Below are 13,737 nucleotides of genomic sequence, written 5' to 3' on the forward strand. Positions count from 1 at the left end.
AGGGGCCTAACATAATCAGAGTGGTACTTTAAGAAGATTAATTTGGCAGTCACATGGAAGGTGGGATAGGAGTTCTAAAATAAGAAAGAGACTGGAAAACTTCAGTTAATGATTGCCTGAATTAGGGCAGTGGTTTTGGGAATGTAAAAGAGGGGATGTGTGATGTCCTGTTTACAAAAGGGATGCTTTGAATGACATACAGTATTGGCTGATTTCTGAACTCTTTTTTATGAGTGGTGTTACCAAATGCTTTTGGGAAACTACAAGAGACACACACAAAATGCAGGCATGATGCATAGATCATTCCCTTTGTAAAGAAAAGCTTAAAAGGGGATGTATAAGGATTACTTTAATCTCTCTGGAGGAGAAGTAATCCAGAAAATGTGTTTATTATCCTACACACTAACAATATTAAAAGGTAAAATGATTCAATGGTGGAGGACAACGACGACAAACACATATCTTCAAAGAGAGAAGCTCACATTTCGAAATGAATTGGAATCTTACTTTCTATTTTGATCTTCGCTTGCAATTCAGCATATCACTTGATGCTGATATATAGAATTTGTTATCAGTTGTTATCCAAGGGAATTTGCCTAAACACAGATATAAAAATCAGGCTCTGATTGTATGTCTGCTCTCTTGAGTGCTAGAGTTAAGGGTCTGATAAGTTTCAGTGTTAATATTCTGGTTTCATTTTCACTTTTCACACCAGAAAAATGAAAGAGTATTATTATTTTTTAACACTACACATAATTAAGGTGATAACCTATCATTTATCATCCAAATGAGAACACTTTTAAGACTAATAGGGTGTGCTGGTAATAATTATATCAGGACAACCCATGTAAACTAAGACTGTACTGGGAAAACCAGGATATATGGCTTATATATAGTTACATATAACTACCTACAATGTTATATCATTTTCAAAATATACAAATTTTGGGTAATTCAAAGAAGTTGTATATTATATTGGATTTTTAGCCATGTAGTTGATACTTATGTAAGACTACTTTTAAAAGTAACTTTAGAGATGGCTTTCCTGATAAGTTAAATATTATTCATAATTTTAAAAAAATTTATTAGAATTATCTCAGTCAGAACAATATTAATAGAAGAGAAAATACTGAAAGTAAATGACTGAAAGAAAGCTGCATGCCATCTATTTTGTGCCACAATAACATTTTCTTAATCATCTTTTAGTATCCCAGAAGAATACCTCCAAAGTAAGGTACTTACATGTACATAGGCTGTAGCTGTAAATGAGATGTCTTCTGAGGCCCCTGATAGCCATAAGAGTCAAAGCCACCTATGAAATCAACTGAAAGGGACAATTGCCTTAATTAGTTAACTTTTCAGAAGAGATAAACGTTCATGATCAAGGTCTCACACAGATTACTAATATAAACCTTTTAATAATCTATTAAACCAGAACTAGCTAATTGTGGAGGAAAAAAGATAGTTCCTTCAAGGCAGTGATTTTTTTTCCCCCCTCAACTGTGAGATTCAATTATTGCTTTACAAGAATCTATTCACTTGGGAGAAGAAATTTATATACTCCTTTGAAGCAACCAAGACCTAATTGGAGCAATAAAATTCACTTGCACAATTAAGATGCCATATGTCTTTTTGGTTAGCATGGAGATTTTCTGCAACACATTACAAATGTAAAAAATAATGATCGCTCAAGTGCATGTACCTATCAGCAATTGCGGCACTAGTAATAGCGTTATATCCTGATTGTCAAGTACAAGGTGCTATGGTGGTGGTCATGTAAATTAGCTCAAAGTGGCTGTCCCCTGCCATTATGTGGTTCATAATCTCAAATAGACAATCAGAAATAAAGATGTGCAGCAAACTCTAACCAAACATTCAAATGCAATACATACCTAGGTATTTAAGGTACAATGAGATGTAACAAGAGTTACTGTGGTAGATTATATTATCCAAAATGGCTGCAACAATATCTCCTATTCCATATCTGCCTGCAGCGTGACCTTGACACTCACCCCATCCTGAGGTTTGGGTCTTTGTCCCTTCCTCTTGAACCTGGGTAGAACTTTGTGGCCACTTTGACCAGCAGAGTATGGTAGAAGTGACGCTTTGTGACTTCCAAGGCTAGATCAAAAAAATGTCATGCACTTTGCTCTTTAGGGATGCTGTCTTTTGGAACACAGCCATCATGCCCAAACTAGGAATCCCAAACTAGCCCACGTGGAGAGATCAATGGAGGACCCTCGGATATGATTTTGGCTGACAGGCTAGCTAAGGTCCCAGCTGATAGTCACCATCAACACCCAGACATGTGACAAAAATTGCCTCCAAATGATTCCAGCCCCAAGCTGTTGAGTCAGCCCAATCTTGGAGTCTCCCACCTGAGCGTCCTGACATCCGGGATCAGAAACAAGCTATCCTCACTGTGCCCTGTCTGGATTCTTAACCCACAGATCCATGAGCATAATAATGGTTGTTTTATACCACTACATTTTGGAAGGGGTAGTAACTGGGACAGTAAATACTAAGAGTGCTGTGAAAATGTTTTGGTTTTGTTTTTTCTTTCCCATTCCTGGATGTGGAGGTCATGTGGTGGGGCAAAAAGAGGCAAAACAACAAAAAGCTGACAAGATAGATGACAGGAAGAAGAAAGAGAGGAAACTAGAAACTGAATTAGGATGCTAGAGGATGTCTTTACTTTTTCTAATATCTCTTTCTGTTGGCTTAGCTTTGACTAGTTTTTGTTCTTTTTAATATCCTAAGTGTTACAGGTAGAAATTGGAGCCAGTAACATAAAGTCCATGATGTCTGTTTAGTGGGGAAATCTTTTTATTTTTTTAAAATAGATTTTATTTTTTAGAGCAGTTTTAGGTTCACAGCAAAATTGAGAAGAAAATACCAAGAGTTGCTATATACCCCCTCCTGCCCCCACCCCGCCCAACATGTGCACAACCTCCCCTACTGTCAACATCCCAACCAGAGTGGTGCATTTGTTATGGCTGATAAACCTATACTGACATATTGTTACCACCTAAAGTCCAGAGTTTGTATTACGGTTCACTTCTGGTGTTTTAAATTCTGTAGGTTTCGACAAATATGTAATGACATGTATCCACAATGTTAGTATCATACAGAGTAGTTTCAGTGCCCTAAAAGTCCTGTGTTCTGCCTTTTTATCCCTCCCTCTCCCCTAATCTCTAGCAACCACTGATCTTTTTACTGTCTCCATAATTTTGCCTTTTCCAGAATGTCATAGAGTTGGACTCCTATAGTATCTAGCCTTTTCTGATTGGCTTTTTTCACTTATTAATATGCTTTCAAGGTGCCTCCGTGTATTCTTTTGATTTAATATCTCTTTTTATCATGAAAACCCTTTTATTGAGGCAGAATTTCTCTTCTGGTCAGAAGTGGAATAGTACAGCAGTCCCCCCTTATCTGCGGGGATACAGTCCAAGACCCTTAGTGGATGCTTGAACCATGAATAGTACTGAACCCTCTATATACACAATACTATTTTTTTTTTCCTATACTAACGGATGGGTAGCATACACAGCATGAATATGCTGGACAAAGGGATGATTTATGTTACTGGAGGGACAGAGCAGGATGGTGTGAGATTTCATCACTACTCAGAATGGCTCATGATTTAAAACTTATGAATTGTTTATTCCGTTTAATCTTTTCAGACTGCAGTTTATGGCAGGTAATCGAAACCATGGAAAGTGAAACTACAGATAAGGAGGACTACAGTGTAATGAAAAGGACAGAGATCCTGATGTTAGAAGGATCAGGGTTCAAATACTGCTTTGACCACTTGCCAGCTGTGTGACCTTAGACAAATCACTTAACTTCTCTTACACAAGAATTATAATACTTAATACTATTAGTGTGAGGATAAAATAAGGAACGTAGAGCCCTGGATAAGACATGCAGTATGGAAGAAGAAAATTAAAAACCCTTAAAAATTCAGGATTTTCTTTATAATTCTTCTAAACCGTGCAGTTTAGGAGAAAGATAGAAAGTGTTTTAATTTGGAACAACTATAGAACTATATCAAATATTTTATAGAAGATGAATTAAAAGAGAGGGAACCTCTTTTGTTTTCTGAATTGCCCACGTTTGCACATTAGCTAATATAAATGGTACCAGAAGAGCTGTACAATAATTGAATGGCAACTATATTTAAAGTTTGTATTTTGAGAAATTATTTTCCACGATTGGGGATTCATTGCAGATAGTGCCTAAATTCCTGTTCATTGGGGTTCACTCTTACCAACATTAAGACTTAAGGACTAGTTTTCTGAGAGGCATTCCAGCATTAAAGTTTCCTTGTTCTGAGGTTCCCTGTTAGTAAGATGGTCCCCACCCTGGTGCTGGAGAAGAGAGAGGGAAGATGTAAACAATAAGGTCTCCTCCACTGAAACCGAGATCCAAGTCAACCTCAGGCTTATTAGTGTTGTCATTGTTGTTTTGAAATATTTCCTTAGCTTGATTCCAGAGGTGTGAGATGGATGGCAGAAAAAAACAGATGGTAATTTATAAGTCAGAGACTGTGCAGTGAACCAAGGGATAACCAGAAGAAACCAAGATGAATCTTCAAGTCCAAAGGATAGAATTGGGACCAAAACTGGGAAACAAAGCTTGAGTCAGGAGCAGTGTAGACCTTCTGGAGACATGAGAAAAGGCCAGAAGGGAAATGAGATGTGTCTGAGTACTGTTGCGAATGGAGGTTGAGTTGTCTGCGTCTTGCTCTTATTAGCCATCTATCTGGTGTGTGGGTTGGTAGAGCCGATTTACAACTACCCAGCTGGGGAGGATAGCGCTAAAGCTTTGACAGAAGGATTGCGATTGTTTTGGTCATTCTGGTCGTTCAGATCATCTGGGGCCATGGAAAAGGATGCAACAGCAGATGACTCAGAACCAAGAGGAGAAAAGAAGAGGATCTGAGTGTAACCAGGATGCATTTTTACCATCTCACTTGTGAGGAGGCATTCAAATTTAAATCAGAATCAAAGGATATATTTTCTGTAGTGTATTTTATATACCTGCCTGTGTTCACAGCCAAGGAATTTGTGTAAGGTCAGTTTCCACATGTACTCATTCTCAGTAATTGTTTGGATGTCTTCCTAAAGACCTGAAGGAGAGGAATATGAATAAGCTGGATCCAACTGACCACACTAGAGTTAAGAGTGTGGTGGTCAGTGTAGGTAGACATGGTTCTCTGCATCTTTTACGGAATGGTGTTTTACCCATAATTTGGAACTCTTTGGGATGCCATGTGGGTGGAGAGCATAGTAGAAGAAATTATGCTTCTCTCTCTTAAAATTGAATTACTGGGGTTCGCTTACATTTTTAGAATACCCTTAATACCACTTTGGTCTGTTTTCTGTTTCTTTTATATAAGTACATTTATTTAGGCTCTAAAGAGGCTACTGAATATTGTAAAACTTTCCTAAGCAATAGGAGTCATGAAACAGCTAACAGGTACTTCTCCAAGTAATTGTGATGGCATCTAGATGTTTGGCTCATAGCTCAAATTTGTTGTCTAGGAGTATGTTGCAGCCTTTAATGGAACAAAAAGAATGAGAGGAGGGAGTTGGTGTTTGGCTTCATTAGGAAATGTAGTATATGTGGCACGTACAAGCAGCAAGGACCAGGAAACACTTGGGAAAAGGGAAATGTAATTGTAATTGGTGCAAGGCAGATTAGGGACTTGCTGTGATTTTAGAGATTAATTTCTTTTTCCTCATTCAGCTTTATTGTGCTTTATTGAAAACTATGTCCACCTGACATATTGTGAATCTACTTTTTTGTTGTTGATCCCATCACTATAATTTAAGCTGCATGAGATTTACTATTTACTATAGTAGCCCCAGAACCCAGAACAGTGTCTGGCTCATGGAAACCATATTTACTGAATAAACTCTTTAGGCTGTTTTTTTTTTTTTTTTTTTTTTTTTTAAAGACAATTGATTTAAGCATGGAAGATGCTGGTAAAATTTCTAAGTGAAATTTGACTGAGTGCATTTACCCTTTCCTTCATAAGGTCTTGAATGATAATAAAGAGAAGACCTTTTATAGAAGATCTAGAATGTCAATGATTGCTTAGGTCCTGTGAGATAAAAGAAATCTTTTGGATACCAATGGGAAGAAGGCACCACTCTAGTCTCTTTGATCTAGGGGAGTAGAAGGAAAGAGGCTAGGACATGCTTTAGCATCAAGATGACTGGGCTGAGAGGGTAATCCATTGACGAATGCTATGTTGCAAATGTTGATAATTGCTAGGGAAAACATTGCTTTCTTTCTGGCCAGTTCATAGCATCCTAAACAGAGGTACATGACTGGGTAGAAGGTGACAAAATAAAATAAAATTTATACTTGTTTAATCTTTGCCTCATTGGAGTGATTTGCTTTTGGTCCTCTGAAAACAACTCAGGAATGTTATTTTCTTTGCAGATGTTACAGCGTTGTCTCTTTGGCTTAGTGTTCCCATCTGCAATATGGGTGTGTTTTTGTCTACTTACCAACAGAGGCACAGAGATGCCCAATGATTTTAAATTAGTAAAGTGCCATATCAGTTTAATAACTATGATTTAATAAAATTAATAATAGTGGGATTTCGAAATTACCAAGTAAGAGAAAAGTGCTTTTTGAATAAATATTCCTAACTCAAATATGTTTCCTGTTGTGAGCTTCCCTTTTATTTAAATCTTTTAATCATGAACTCTGAGTTCAGCAAACTTAAAACTGCTTTTTTAAATACATGTTGGCAGGGAGGTATTGTAATATAATATTGTACCTTGGTTATTAATGACAAAGCCACTAGGCAACACACTCTCTTTTGGAGACAGAGCTGGAAAAGGCTATGGGGGAAATTTTAACAGGCAGTTCACAGAAAGCTAAGCCTAAATATTTGGAAGAACTCATTGAAAGATATTAAAAAATTAGTGTGGGCCTATGAAAACAGAGTGTAAATCCATTGTCTCTGCAGGTCACTATTTCAAGGGTACTTATCTCCAGTTGCACAAAAGGAATTCAGAGCATAACCTACTGTAGCCCAAATTCAAAAGCCCCACCTTCTTCCCACACAGACTTACTTGGTGGCAGCAGTTCAGCTTCCTGTGTGAGCTTTTTTTTTTTTTTTTTTAAATTAATTAATTAATTTATTTTTATTTATGGCTGTGTTGGGTCTTCGTTTCTGTGCGAGGGCTTTCTCTAGTTGTGGCAAGTGGGGGCCACTCTTCATCGCGGTGCACGGGCCTCTCACTATCACGGCCTCTCTTGTTGCAGAGCACAGGCTCCAGACGCGCAGGCTCAGTAATCGTGGCTCACGGGCCCAGTTGCTCCGCGGCATGTGGGATCTTCCCAGACCAGGGCTCGAACCCGTGTTCCCTGCATTGGCAGGCAGATTCTCAACCACTGCGCCACCAGGGAAGCCCCCTGTGTGAGCTTGATGTGCTCAGTCTGGACTTGTATCTCTGAGTGGACTCAGAGCTGTTTTTTCTTTCTGATTAGGAAAACACAACCCTTTGTAGGGGTACTTTAGTCTGTTATTGCCTGAAAGGTCACTGAAGTGTGATGCTACAGAGAGCTTCTGGCAGGCGAAACATGCATTGAATGACATGAGACTTATTAGTTAAATCATGGCAGATGCTTCACTTCCTAAGCTTGTTCAGAAAATAACATTTTCTCAGGGTCTTAGGATTCTATTTTCCATGTTTCTCTCTTAGTTGTATCAGAACCAGATCTTCAGTATTTTAAACTTGGTAACACATTTACATATACTAAAAACTGGAAGTGGAATGCAATCACTACAATGGTATAAAAATGAAATATTTCTTTAGTTAGAGATCATTTGAGTAACCACTTTAAACTGTTGGTTCTAAAAAATAAAAATGAAATATAAGTTTCCACTTGATAAACTGTTTTGTCTTTTCACTCTTGCCTATTTTTGCTAATTCTCAGTGTGTCCAGTACCTTAGGTGAGATTTGAAGAAACACATGCTGGTTTTCTGCTGAGACCAGGATCTTGCTATTGAATCTTATTCTAATAATCTAATGCCATCACTGGCTACATCACAGGGAAAGTATGAAGTAATATAATGATTGAGGGCTTGGTAGTTGGAAGACCTGGGCTCAGGTGTGCCTTCCCTTCTGACCAGCATCATATCCACAAGCAGGTCACAATTGCTCTGAGCCTGACTTTCTTCCTCTGTGAAGTAGAGATAATAAAACAATTCCAACTTCACAGGGTTATATGTGTTTAATACTTAGATGCATGTATTTTATGGATGCACTACAGGTAGATTTGGGATCTCATCTCTTTTAACAAGGGATTTATACCAAAAGAATGATTCAAATTATGCTTTAAAATATATATTTAGGTTCTTTACTGAAAGGATGAGAATTTTTCAGGCCAGGGAAGTAGATGGGGATAAGGGTCAAAGAAGAGAACTTTGTGTTAGAATTTACTGGAATTTTGTATGGAATGACATGAGTGTGGAAATCATCAGCGGAAGCTGAGGTAGGTTTATGGAAACCCTTAATGCCCACTTGGTTGGTTGATTGTGGTCTGGCAAGCAGTAGGAATGTGACATATGTGACATATTGTGGAATAAAAGGGAAGATATATTTTAAAAATATACGTAGAACTGAGTTTCCATATTTCAAATAGTTTTGGAAGTCACCTTATATATTATCCAAAAGGATGGGGAGAGGCTAGGCCCGGCCTGGTTTGTAGTCTATGAGACTTCGACCCATATGTAGGGAAGAGGAACTTTACAGTGGAGTGGGCGAGAATGGAGACACCAAGAGCTCATCTCCTGAACCAGGCAGAGGGGATGAAGCCAAGGCTTGGTGGAAGGATTGCTTTGAAGAGGAAAAGCTTAACGGTTCCTCTCAGATTTGGAGAGGGTTTCTAAAAGACAGAAAGATAATTGCTGGTATAGAATTGTTGAGGTTCTGAGGGAAAAATGGAAGGAGTTTGGTAGCTTTGATTTTCTCAGGTTTGGGAACTAAACTTAAGGAACTTGGAAAGGTTTGGAGCACGTCCTGTGGTGACTGTGGCGCACTGTCCATGGGAGAGGAGTGAGAGCCTTGTTGAGCAGGAGAGAGCATCCAGCTGGGTTTAGGGACTCTCTCCAGCCATGTGCAGCAACCCAGGATTAGGAGTGGAGAAACTGCACCTGAGCCTCATCAGACAGGGTTATGGAAAATCCAAGGATGGTGGAAGAGAAAGCAAGGAAGGAAACTAAGTGTGCCTGTAAGAGCATCACCGCTCTTGTGGATTCAGGAGACAGATGATGAGCAGAAAGATAAACAAAGATTCCAGTGGAGGGAAGCTCCTACATAAAGATGAAGAAAAATTCCTCCAGGAGGGAAGCAGGAGAACAAGGAGGGAGTAAAGATAGGAGTTTATAATCAGGCAGAGAATTTTAGAACTGGTGATTTTTAGAGAAGCCTTCTTCCTCCATAATGAAGGTGATAAAAATTAGCCTCCTTGGTGAAGGGAACTAAGGAGATAGGTGAAGTGAGTGGTGACAAAGATGGTAAGAGCTGAGAAGATCAAGAGATTGTAAAGCTAGAGTCAGAAAATTATGTATTCAGATATCTTTATTACTTTCAATAACTGTGGAATCGTGTGCAGAATATGATGAAATGGTTAAGCAAACTTTATCTTAAAGGTGTCTGGCCTCACTTTGTGCCATGCCATTTGGGTGGGTTAGATTTACCAGTCTCTGTTTTGTTCTCCCCTATTAGAATGGCTTTCAATTATGTGACATGCCTTTCCGTCGATATTGGAAAGAGCAGTTATTACAGGCTATAGGCAAGCTAGTTAGACATGATTGGGTATGTCTTCTCAGCTGACATCCAGGATATATTTATATATATTAGAAGGCACAGCCCATTTAAATGCAGTGGTTTTAATTAGGATGTGGGCACATCAATGCATACATATTTAGGAAAGTGAAAAATAAAGCATGCATGCTAAAATCCCCCAGTAGAGAACTATTCCTCCCCTTGTAATTTTTGCTAACACAATCTTCGCATTATTTTGCAGCCTCCAGAAAGGAGGACTAAACCTAAATTACTCATCTTTATAGAACAACAATAGCAGTTTCAGGTATGAGGATGTCCAGTGGTTACTCTAATATTTTTCCAGCTATGTGGGAAAGGTGAAACTAGATTTGCTGTATGGGGTTCATTAAAAACACTTAAGATGATTCCTGTGTGAATTATGGTGTCCATTTGGTCAATACGGGTGGAAAAAGTTACCCTTTTTAAAAAAGACACCTATTTTTGTTAAATTCTGCATATCCCCCTGATTTGTCCTTTAGGTTTTGGTGGAAATGTCATTTCCTCAGGGAAGAATTTCCTAGTTTTCTTAACTGGATGAGGCACCCCTGGGGTATGTCCCCCTACCCCCACTCTCCTTGTCTGAACACTCATCACGCTTTGGTGTAGTTCCTCCTGTGAACTGTGTGCTGGGCTGTAAGCATCAGGAGGGCAAAGACAGTGTCTGCCTCGTGCCTAGTGACTAACACGCAGCCTACCATGTGCAGTGGCTACTCGGCAAACATGTATTGGAAGAATCTACGTCCAGTCTCACAGTGAAGTGTTGTGTAAAGTATACCTAGAATCGGGAGACAAGTTCTGCTCCCAGCACTGCCTCTAAATGATTGACTCAGAGCAAATCAATTTCAGTGTTCCTTTCCTCAGCTGTAAAATTAGGGGATTAAAGCAGGTGATTGCTAATATTGTTCATAGCGCTATGATCTGCACAATTCCATATTTGTGGGATTGGTTTACATACTGATAATAGCAATAAAACATTTAAAATGAACAAATCTGCAAAGGCATAATGAATGGGAAGATTTAGTGCAAAGGAGTTGTTTCCCCTCTGGCTGTTACTACTATCATGCATTGATTTTACTAAGCAAGTTTCCAGGGAGATGAACTGCTGAATAGGGTATATTGGAACCTGAGACATGAGACATGACAATTCCCAGTTGGAAAACAGAGTGATGAAAATGGTGGGACCTGGGAGAGAAGCAGCGGATTGACAGGTTTGGAGCCCACAGACATACTGTGGCCTCCTTTTAACTTACTTCCGGGATGAAGGTATATGGATGAGTGACTATGTGTGTCCCTTTGCCTCTGTGCTCTTGGGAATTCCTTTAACATCAGCTTCATTAGTTACAGAGGCAGCAATCCATATCCAGTTTTTTTGTGTGTGTCAGGATTGTTCATGTATAAACTAGCCTTCTTTGTTGGAAACATTTGCAATTAATCCCATAAACAAACAAAAAATGCAAATCCTGCACTGCCCCAGCCAACCCTGCTGACACTGAGACCAGACTGCCATCTATTATACACAGAAATGAATTGAAATTCTCACTTTGGGCCTAACCTAATTTTCCAGTGATAATAGGCATGGATTCCCAGAAGCACTCTACACCTCTTGATAGTAACATCCTCATTTCCTTTCCTGGTAAATGTTTTAAATAAGATTTTAACACCAAAGGAAATTAACCTTTAAATTAATTGTAATTTTAAAATGCCATCACTGATTTTTGTCTTCAGCCTAATTACTTTCTATTATTTAAATAAACCTCGCCTCCTGTGAGCTTTAAGTTTGTTTCTCCTTCACTCCCTGCCACACAATGCCAACCCGTCCTCGTGGAGGCCTTCCTGACTCTGCTGCTGGAGCAGCCTCATTTAAATGTCACAGGATTGAGGGTTCGCCCTATGCTGCTTATTTGCAAGGCACTCTTGCAGCGCTCTGTGTAAGGCTGCTCCACTCAGATGTTTTCATTCTGCGTACCTGGTGGCCATCCTTAGAGATGCAGTGTTTTTAGTCCTCCTGCTGTTAAGAAGGAGATAGCTAAGCCTGGCCTTCTGTTCCTATTAGATGCCATTTCCACCGCTAAAGTAAAACTGGTTGTAATGAAATTGGCAACAGCCAGCATCATTTATTAAAAGACTAACTTTGAATGTAGTCTTCTTTCTTAGCACGTTTCTGCTTTGGAGAGCTTTTAGACTTCTGTTTCCTGGGCCAGCTCTTTGTCTTGTTCTCATTTGTCCTTTCAAGGTAGGACTAAGTGATCCCAGCAATTTTATTTTGTGAGCATGTATATTGGTGCTAAAAGCATCCTATTTTTCTGCCACTTAGCTGCTTTCCTTCTCATGTCATTATCCATGTGGGTATAGAGAGAGATGGTGAGGAAACAAGTACAGGACACCCAGTACAGGTGGACTAGGTATTAGAGAATTGGAAGAGGCAGAATAAGCAAAATGGGAGATGTTTCTTTTAATCATTTCTGTAAATGTCACCACTTCTCCTTCCTTTCACATGCTGTTGCTTTCTTTTCCATTGAGGCGGATTAAAACAACTTGGATATTATTCATCTACTGGATCATGTCAGTTTTCTGCACCACATACCTCCTTTATTACACCCCAGTTAAAGGTCCTCCTTTGCTAGTAGGAATATAGTTACCTTAACATTGACTCTTTAGAAACAAGGTCCTGATTGTTTCGAATCAGCAAAGGATAGGGAATGAATCAATTTCTTTCCCCGCTATTTTTGATTTGGGAACATTAGATTTATTTAAAGATGATTATAGTGTGCATGTTTGTGTGTGTATGTGTGTGTATAATAAGCAGTAGAGTATAATGGAGGAGACGTTAAGAGAAAAGGGAGAAAATGAGAAGTGATTGTTAAAGAAGACTCAACCTGGACCTGAATATCCAAATTTAAAAATAAAGTGCATATGTTTTCTCTTCCCTGACCACAAGAGGGAGCAACTTAACAGCAGGCTGAAAAAAAGACCAGCACTAATTTTGGGAGACAATGTAAAAATTGTATCACTGTTAGGGAAGGCTGTTGTCACTAATAGGAGCTCGCATGTGATTGACAGGAGGCACATGTATATGTAAGCATTCGTTTCAGGTGCTGATCATCTAGGCTGTCTTTTATTTTTACATATGGCAGCTTATCTTTTTTTTCCACTTTCTTCCATTTGTCTAGAAAACGATGAAAGCTGCTTCATTCTAATTCATTATTCATTTACTTAGAATCAATTGGGGTCTAAACAAATGTCACACTTCCTTAGGAGTTTCCATATAGTCCAGGAAATGTTAGTGGAGAGCTGCTTGATTCGTTTATTTCCCGTATACTTACTGAGTCCTGCTTCAGGTTGGGGGTGGGCTAGATGCTGAGGATGTAGCGGTGGTCAAGATAGCTGTGGCCCCCACTAGCATCCCCTAATACTCTTACCCTGGGGGAGTCAACATGTGCTATATTATGTCAGAAGTTCACCGATAAGCTCAGTGACCTGGGGCAAGTCATTTAATCTATATGGGCCTATAAAATTAAAGTGTTGAAATAGAGCAGTAGGCAGTAGTTTCCTATCATTTCAAACTCTGCAGTGTTCTTAGTTCACAAGAAATCTTAAGCGGAATCAAGAGCTGTAAAATTAAATAAATGCAGAGCTCCTGTGCTCTGGGAAGTTGGAAGAGGAGCAAGGTGACACCTTCTGCCTTGGCCCCACCATGATTCTGCAGGGCACTCGCTCGAGGTTAGTAGTGTCTGAAGTCTGGGCCTCCAGACTCTTATCACATGTGATTCTGTTCAGAGACGGGGAAAGGAACGGCACATTTTGATTTTGTGGGAGCCTGGCAGATATGGACAAGGTTGTTTCACTCAGTCACCTTCAGAATTACAAAACAAATGTTATAAA

At 39.2% G+C, this 13,737-nt stretch overlaps 1 protein-coding gene across 9 annotated transcripts in view; it reads right to left on the reverse strand.

The window, feature by feature from the left end:
- Positions 1-13,737, reverse strand: part of NKAIN2 (sodium/potassium transporting ATPase interacting 2) — a gene marked incomplete at its 3' end in the record, with an annotated part of 998,865 nt that overhangs the window by 13,466 nt on the left and 971,662 nt on the right. For 4 of the 9 annotated variants that reach the window (XM_082474964.1, XM_082474962.1, XM_082474963.1 and 1 more), the window contains 2 exons: positions 1,243-1,324; positions 508-596 (listed from right to left, as the gene is read on the reverse strand). In XM_082474964.1, the coding sequence (XP_082331090.1) occupies positions 572-596; positions 1,243-1,324 (107 nt within the window). Of the gene's footprint in view, positions 1-482; positions 597-1,238; positions 1,325-13,737 lie in introns of those variants that run through there. The other 5 variants (XM_082474965.1, XM_082474961.1, XM_082474966.1 and 2 more) reach the window with 3 other exon arrangements.

The sequence above is a fragment of the Balaenoptera physalus genome (assembly GCF_965194825.1).
Source record: "Balaenoptera physalus genome assembly, chromosome: 9".
Lineage (NCBI taxonomy): Eukaryota > Metazoa > Chordata > Mammalia > Artiodactyla > Balaenopteridae > Balaenoptera > Balaenoptera physalus.